This window comes from Camellia sinensis, chromosome 9 (assembly GCF_055761805.1).
Source record: "Camellia sinensis isolate YWXY chromosome 9, ASM5576180v1, whole genome shotgun sequence".
Taxonomy (NCBI): Eukaryota; Viridiplantae; Streptophyta; class Magnoliopsida; order Ericales; family Theaceae; genus Camellia; species Camellia sinensis.
Window position 1 is genome coordinate 22,716,502 of NC_138969.1, and position 8,635 is coordinate 22,725,136.

Here is an 8,635-nt window from a genome sequence, read left to right on the forward strand (position 1 = left end):
TACATTTTCACTTAAGTAGATTATCATGATATGTTAATTAAAATTGTGAACTTTTACATTTTCACTAAAGTTTCATACTTCAAAAAGTATGAAATTTTTTAAATTTAAATAGTTAATAAGCAGTTATTGAAAATTGTACAAATTTCAAAATTACATTTTAAAATTTTAATCAATGATAATATAATACTTGAATCAATAATAAATTACTATATAACTCAAAAGTTTGATTGGGTGATAAAAATTTTAAAATAAGATCAAAATTCAAATTTAAATCAGCAAATAGGACATTTAAAATTTGTATGGTTATGAATTTTAAGACACCACACAAATTAAATAAAAGTAAAAATAAAAATAAAAATAAAAATTACAATGACAATATTGTGTTGGGCCGACCCAATAGCCTATGTTGGACCGGTGCAACGTCTCTCTATTAGGTTTAGGCCCAACCGCTACATCTCTCTCCCCCTCTCTCTCTTCTCTCACAAAACCCTAACGATAAACCCTAATCTCTTTCTCTCTCTCTCTACACTGAAACTGTGATCAGAAACCCTAATCATTTCAAAACGTAGCAACTTTCCTCTCTCTAAAACTGCATATTGCTATATCTACATACACCTTTATCTGCATTGAATTGCTTCATTTCGCCATGAAGAACAATAACCTGAAGAGAAAGAAAGCTCCAGCTCAAAAGGGAACCAAAAGAGCCAAGAGAGATTTCTCAATCAACGCAGACCCATTCTTTGACGCCGAACCGAAACGCAGAACAAAAATCGCTGACGATGAGGACATAGAGAGCGGAGACGAGTCGGAAGAAGAATTCAACGAGTCCGGCGGAGAAGGAAAATTGGCGGCGGAGGAGGAAGAAGAAGAGACTGCGGCGGAGAAGAGGAAGAGAGTTGCGGATGCGTATTTGGAGAAGATAAGGGCGATAGCGAAGAGGGAGCAGGAGGACGAGGATGAGGAGAGAGGGAGCGGTGATGAGGGGGAGAGAGAAGGCGAGAGGGACACGCTTGTAGCTCAGATTCTGCAGCAGGAGCAGCTTGAAGAGAGCGGTCGTATTCGCAAATTGATTGCTTCGAGGTAATTTTTACGGTTTCAGAGCATAAATTGAATCAATATATTGCTTTTCTATGGTGCATAGTACATAATTGTTTGATTTAGTTACTTGTAGCTTGATTTTATAGTTAAAGTTCTTGAATTTTAAACTGTGGATTTCTATTTAATGTGAATAGAATCAATGTGCCAAAACCATTGCACCGCCTATCTATAGTTGAGCATGTTTAACAATTTCAGATTGTAATTATTTTCAGCATTTTATTGAATTGCTTCATGCCCAATGAATTTTCAGAATTGAACTATCAATCACTTCATCTACATACGTGTATGGGTAAGTTGATACAGTAAGATCGGCAAGAAGTACAGTATGAGTTGATACGGTAAAATTTTGAAAAAGTAAGCTATGGCTATGGCTGTGGCAATATTTAACACAAAAATTAGTTAAATGATTTAGTTTGTTAAGATCCAATTTACGATTCACATTTAATGCCAAAAAATAAAGATATAAACTAAAATTAAATGTCATTATTTTTAATAATTTATAAATCATAACTTAATTTTAAAATCATGCTAAGCATTAATTTATAATAAATAAAATCTAATGAAATTAATTTTATCTCTGTATTAGAAGAAAATATTGTTTCGATTAAAAACCCCAAGGGGTTTGGCTTAGTGGGAGAAGAAGGCAACCAAAAGAGTTACCTTACCATCCAAGAGGTTGCAAGTTTGAATCTCACAAAGGCCAAACATCCCTAACCTTCGGGCCACTAGGGGTTTGTGCGGTCGTTAATTTTAGGGCCTCGGGATTAGTCAAGGTGCCCATAAGCTGGCCTGGAAACGCAGTTATCAAAAAAAAAATTATTGTTTCGACTAGGTATGTATGGAGTACGGTAAAAATTAAGAAAAAAAAGTTTGATACGTATTTTGTATACCTGATACGTATGCAAAAGTACTATATGAAGCACCACTATCTTGTACAGGTACGGCATGTTTTTTTGAAGTAACCATGCTTACCACAAGTTTGCTAACTACTTTGGAGAAATTTTATGTAGGGCATGTTGGTCTGATTATCTATATGTGAGAATTTATAACTGTATTGTGTATATATATCATGTGGGTAATAGATTCAGGGTTTGATAAGTTTTGAAATCGAGTATATTATATTAACTATTGTGAAACAATATATCTATTTGCTCATCTCCTTTCGTAATTGTGATTGTTTATTGTATGATTGTGTCATTTATTACAAACAATTTAGGGTTCAAAAGCGAGAAACTGCTGATGGATATCGGGTCTTGGTGAAGCACCGGCAGTCCGTCACTGCTGTAGCTCTGTCTGAGGATGACCTGAAGGGGTTTTCTTCTTCCAAGGATGGCACTATTGTTCATTGGGATGTAGATAGTGGGAAAGCTGAAAAATACCTTTGGCCGAGTGAGAAAGTACTAAGGTCCCATGGTGCAAAAGATCCAAAGGGTAGAGCTACAAAGCAAAGTAAGCATGTTTTGGCATTGGCTGTTAGCTCAGATGGTCGTTACTTAGCAAGTGGAGGCTTAGATCGTCATGTTCATTTATGGGATACCCGCACACGAGAGCATGTTCAGGTACCATTTGTAAAAAAAATATTTTTCTCATTTTTCTTCTCTTTTGCTTCACCATAATTTCACTTGCTTGCCTTTTTTTTCAAAGCTTCCCTGCTGGAATTTTTGTAGTTTTTAATTATTATTTTTTTAATGATTATGCTTTTATATACTTAGAACTTGAGAGGTGTATGTGAGGGGTGAAGATGTCTACCTATCTGAAAAATGTGAGAGGTGAAGAGATTTAGGTGTATATGATAGCGTCACTACCCTTCCCGATAAAAATGGTTATTCCGATGCCAACATGAAACTTAGTTGACCTTGCATGGTAACCAGGGAATTTTTTTGTTGGTAGAAGTAATGGAAATGAAGGGTAAATAATGGGGGGAGCAAATTGTGGAAGTTAAAGTAAAGGAGGCATTTAAAAAAAAATTGAAGCTGTAGTCATGGGGAAAACAAGTTTATGCCACATGTTGCAATACCGTATTGTGCCACAACTACATTTTCCTATTTGAGTATTAATTGGACAATCAGTGTCTGCCACAAGGGACCAATACTCAATACAATTTACTATTGCACCATGTGTCTTTTAATAAATTGTGGAAAACAGCATTAACCAAGTCAGGTTCATGCTTATTAATGTGATATTTTTGGTCATTCACTCCCTAAAGATCTGGAAGTCTTGATTGGCCATGTGCGTAGTGCATATTCAACTATTAAATTGGATACTGTTGAATGTCATAGACAACAGGTAAATTTAGGCAGACTATAATCCTAGTCTTGTTACTGCTATGATAGCAGTTAGAGGTTGCTTTACATGTCATAACTTTTATGGCCTTTGGGTCTTCTATAATGATTATGAAGGCACTGTGAAAGCCTGCTACTGGCCACGACAGCCTACAAGGCTACAAACAGAACTTGAAGTTAGGAAAGACATTTATATCCCCAAGCTTGCTTGTTTAAATTATAATCTCTTAATCTATCTGAATACACATTTCCAACATAATCTATACCTAATTTAATAGTATGAAAAAAGAGTAAGTGTTGAAATCAAATCATGAACAAAAGTTCTAATTTGAAGGACCTATGAATCAATTGATTTATGGTTATTTGTTTGGGTTGGAATTTTTTGTTTTTAGAATAATCCTCTGTTTCTTCTACAATTTAAAGCAGAAAGATAGCATTTCCCAACCACAACTGGATAATCATTAAAAGAGTGTTTCACATATTGAATTATTTTAACATAAAAAACAATTTCTTTTGAGATCATGAGAGACCTAAGTCTATGGGGCCATGAATTTAAAACTTGTCTATATAGGTAATTTGGTGGTGGGGTTTGGGTTTGAAGAAAATTCATGACTTTGATGTTTGCATCGGTGGCAAAATATACTTAAGTTCTACTTGATATGCACCATTTGATGCCAATTTATAAAAATGAGTAATAGGTTATTCTTTGGTTGGGTCATATTCTCCACGTTCATCTAATATTTTGATCATGTGAATTAATCGGTCTCCATTTTTTGGGGGGACCAACTTTTGAATTTTTCAGCGAACCCTTTAAGGAACCTGTTGGACATGACTGCTGAACCTTCACTATATCCCTTTGAAATAAAATTTCAAATTGATATGGGCCTTAATGCATGAATGTCACTCTATAGCTTGTTAAATGCTACATCATTGTGCCAATGCCTTCAGTTCATGTTTCTTGTCACTATTGTAACTTGTCATAATGTGATTTACAGGCTTTTCCAGGTCATCAAGGACCTGTGTCATGTTTGACTTTCAGACAAGGGACTTCAGAACTGTTTTCGGGTTCATTTGATCGAACTGTTAAGATATGGAATGCAGAAGATAGAGCTTACATAAGCACATTATTTGGTCACCAAAGTGAAGTGTTAACTATTGATTGCTTGAGGAAAGAACGGGTTTTGACTGCTGGACGTGATCGGGCTATGCACTTGTTTAAAGTAAGCAACAACTCTGTATATTAGTGGTTACTTGGAATTTTGTTCATATCCTTTGTAGACATGGGCAATTCAATTTATTGTCATTGTTGTTTATTTGGCTGTTGGGACTTGCCTGATCCCTTATTTTGTTTCTTCTATGGTAACTATTAGAACACAGGCCAAGGAGCGTAAAATATATTTGCATGATTATGGATGACATACGATAGTCTGTTTGTCTAGAACTTGTTCTTTTTGGTTCGTAGCTTCCACTCAACTGCTTATATGGAGAGAAACAAGAAACCATAATTCATCGTGGGAATGCCTTGTTCCAAGTGTAGGGTCTCAATTAATATGTTAGATGGACATCACCTATTTGGAAAATTTTCAGATTGAATTGATCATTTACTTAGCATGTATTGTTATTGGGCCCAAAGTGGAGAATGCGCTTGGGCTTGCAAATGAGCCAAGCTGGGCTAAACTCAACACTGGTCATGCTTGTGCTCACTCTTTTATTAAATGAACGAACACAAGCCTAGCCCCCTTACCTAGAAAGCTAAACCGATGGATATGTATTGTCAGTTTTAGATTATATGTATGTGCTCACAAACATGACAAGCTGAGCTTGGTTATGCTCAAGCTTGGCTACTCATAAATAGAACTCAAGTTCGGCTAATTTACAGAATAAGCAAACACAAACAAGTTCATGAACAACCTTGTTCATTTGCAGTCCTTATCATACCTATCAACCCGCTTCTCCCCACCCAACCAGACACGCACACAAACGAGAAAAAATCATTAGAAAAGTCTGATGAAAGATTTGATGCTAGGTTTTTAAGACAATCACCAGCTGATATTTTGTACTATCGACCTCTTCCTTAGTATGAGAAGCACATGTAGTGTGTCAAAAAATAAGGGGGGAGGGGTTTTTTAAGCTTTTGAGGGAGTTATTTTGTTGATGTAGTAAGGCATCTATATTCTTCTTTTGTCCAAACCACATTTTTTTGTCAAGTCTAGGTAAAACACTTTTCTTGTTTGTGACCTCTGCAGATGTATATTTTCTATATTTTTTCGACTACCTATCTAGATATCTGTGTGATGCAGACTCTATAAATGGGTTAAGGACACATTGGCAGGACAGTAAAATATAATAATATATAAACACATGCATATACATATATTTGTGAGTACTTTTGGCTAAGTCTTTTCTTTTTTTATCATTCATCTGCTATTGACAGTTACTTTACTGTTTTGCAAAATAGGTCCCCGAAGAATCACGGCTAGTATTTCGTGCTCCAGCAACATCTCTGGAGTGCTGTTGTTTTATTAATAATGACGAATTCTTATCGGGCTCGGATGACGGAAGTATTGAGCATTGGAACATTCTGCGGAAGAAGCCCGCTCACATCATAAGAAATGCCCATGCTTTGTTGACTTCTCATGGGTTGGAACAAAGAAGTAATGAAGGATTACCAAATGGGCACACAGGTAAAATTTCTGCTTAAGAGATAACACTTTATTCTTTTTAGAATCATTTGCACACAAAGCTTAGAACCCTTGATTCCTTTCGTACTTGACTATTCCTTCAGCGTCAAATTTTCTATGTTCCTTTCACTCTGCTTCAATGGATTTATTTATGAATTTGTATTCATTATCACAGTACCTTTGATAGACTGATTAAGCACTATTGTGATGAGATGTTTTCTTTAGATTCCACTCCTGCAGAAAATGGCATTCACATTCCTGAAAACTGTATTTCATCAGCACACTCCTGGGTGGGTTCTGTTGCTGTATGTAGAAGCAGTGATCTTGCTGCTTCAGGAGCTGGTAATGGTTATGTTCGTCTATGGGAAATTGAAAATGAGTCCAAAGGCGTACGGCCCTTATTTGAGCTCCCAGTGGTAAGCTTATATGTACCAAATTTTAGTTTCTTTTGTGATGCTTTGTGAATATAATTATTGTAGTGACATATGCTTCATTTTGGGTCCGTGATTGAGAGTTCTTTTGCTTCTTTCTTTTTTTTCTTTGTTGTTGTTGTTGTTGTTGAATTGTGTATTGTATTTTTAATACACCTGTCACAAAACATCCCAAAGACTTTTTAATAAACCTGTCAGAGAGACATCTTAATTCTGTTGCACTAAAGAAGAAGAGAACACTAGGTAGGCCATAAGGAGAAGGAATTTGCTTGTATGATGACATCTGACACGGTGTGGACGTGTGAATGATACTATGCTTGCTAAGTTTATGCGCAATAGATACAATTCCATCAAATTTATAAGCATGTTAAGTCTGTGATGTCTTCTTGCTCTCTGAACGGGCCTACAATTCGTTCAGATCCATTTGTGACTACAATAGGGAAGAGGCCTTTAAAAGGTTCTTTGTAGTTGACCTCAAAAGCAAATAAATCTAAATTGAAACGCTTAATCATGGAGTGCACGTGCTAATATCTAAAGATTGTTGTTTTTATTAAGCCCTTGGCACGGTTAAATGTTTTCTAGGCTCTTACCTCTGGTGTATATTGATTTTAGATTCATCATGGTTGCTGTACTGGTATGTCTATGTCAATCTGGTTTTAATGGTTTTTATATGCATGTCTTTTGCAACACAGGTTGGGTTTGTAAATTCATTGGCTTTTGCGAAATCTGGACAATTCCTGGTTGCTGGAGTTGGGCAGGTAAGGTTTCTCTTTCTTCAAAGTCATTTCATAGTCAAAATGTTGTTTCATCTCACATTCTGAATATCAATAAGAATGCAACTGAAAGAATTGATCTTTTTGAACTCCAGTTTCTAAATAACATATGTAAATAGTTTTTGCATTGAACCTCCCTTTATTTACATTGTGTTGAGTTCCATTATTTTGGCACTACCCTACCAAATCAAGGTCATGCATTGGCTTATGTCATTTTCTTCAACTAATTTAGTTTTAATTTGCTATTAAACTATGCCCTTTTGTGCAGGAACCCCGCTTAGGAAGGTGGGGACGTATTCCTGCTGCTCGAAATGGAGTCGCTGTGCATTCCTTGAAGCTCTTGTGAAATTGGGTATAGGGTTCCTCAATTTTGTCTGACCTGAGTTTAGAAATTAAAATGAGAATTTGATGTTTGCCGGTCTTTTTTGTGATCTTTAAAATTTATCAATGACCGATATATTTCAACTACGTTTTTGTACATTCTGTTGATTTTATCTTTTTTCGTTATCATGGATTAAAAAGAAAAGAAAGGGAATTTCATGTGGACATGGAGCTTTTCCATGTGTTTTTATTGGAAGGGTAGGTATAGGGCATTACCAAAGGGGACTGCCATATTTGATTTTGAATTTTAGATGGTTTAGGGTCATAAATTGTTATTTTTTGAGTGGCAATATGTTAGGTATTATATATTTAAACAAGTTTTGCCTAAATACATAATTTAAATGCCTTGTAAGACCAACTGTTTGTTTTTCTTCTTCGAATTATGCTTGGCCTGTTTTTTTCTGAGAACCAAATGATATTGTTATTGTTAAACTATAGGATAAATTACAACAACAATTATAGAGAGCTCTATATTTTAAGTTCTAAAAAGTTCTAGTGATGTGGTAAGGGTAAAAAAAAAGAAGAGAAAAAATGGTTGAGAGCAATAAAAGTGATGCTCTAATAGCAACACTAATGATGTGGCATGCCTTGTTTGTTTGGTTTTTTTTTGGTGACATTCTCAATGCATTAGTGTTATTAGTGGTATTTTTTTTTTAGTGATATGAATCATCGTTGAAAAAAAAAAAAGGATCAAAATATTACGTCAATGGAGTGGGGCTCACCCCTAGAGTTCTTTTAGAGCTCATGTTTTAGAGCTCTAAAACATTTTTGAAATTATAATAGTTTAATCAAAATTTCACTTTGATCATAGTCAATGAATGAGCTTTTACTATGATCATAAATTTCTTCAAATGAATGAGCGGCAAATACAACAAAAGAACCTCATCAAAAAAGTCCATGGGCCAGCCTGGACTAAGCCTCAGGATGGGCAGACCTAGCCAGGCTTAAAATTATGCACTGGGCCTGAGCTCAAGGGTGGAACTTGTGGA

At 35.5% G+C, this 8,635-nt stretch overlaps 1 protein-coding gene across 1 annotated transcript; it reads left to right on the top strand.

Moving 5' to 3' along the window:
* The first annotated feature begins 403 nt into the window (after nucleotides 1–403).
* Nucleotides 404–8,004, top strand: LOC114312304 (U3 snoRNP-associated protein-like EMB2271). Its single transcript, XM_028258527.2, has 7 exons — nucleotides 404–1,080; nucleotides 2,315–2,657; nucleotides 4,376–4,600; nucleotides 5,839–6,064; nucleotides 6,287–6,477; nucleotides 7,185–7,250; nucleotides 7,534–8,004. The coding sequence occupies exons 1-7, from the start codon at nucleotides 647–649 to the stop codon at nucleotides 7,609–7,611; spliced, it is 1,563 nt and encodes a 520-aa protein (XP_028114328.2). The 5' UTR covers nucleotides 404–646; the 3' UTR covers nucleotides 7,612–8,004.
* The last annotated feature ends 631 nt before the right edge of the window (nucleotides 8,005–8,635 follow it).

Bases quoted from the DNA above. Each gene is read 5' to 3' on its own strand.
- LOC114312304 (XM_028258527.2), top strand. From the start codon at position 647: ATGAAGAACAATAACCTGAAGAGAAAGAAAGCTCCAGCTCAAAAGGGA. The intron at 2,658-4,375 runs GTACCATTTGTA...TGTGATTTACAG, and splicing joins GCACACGAGAGCATGTTCAG to GCTTTTCCAGGTCATCAAGG. The intron at 6,478-7,184 runs GTAAGCTTATAT...TTTGCAACACAG, and splicing joins CCTTATTTGAGCTCCCAGTG to GTTGGGTTTGTAAATTCATT.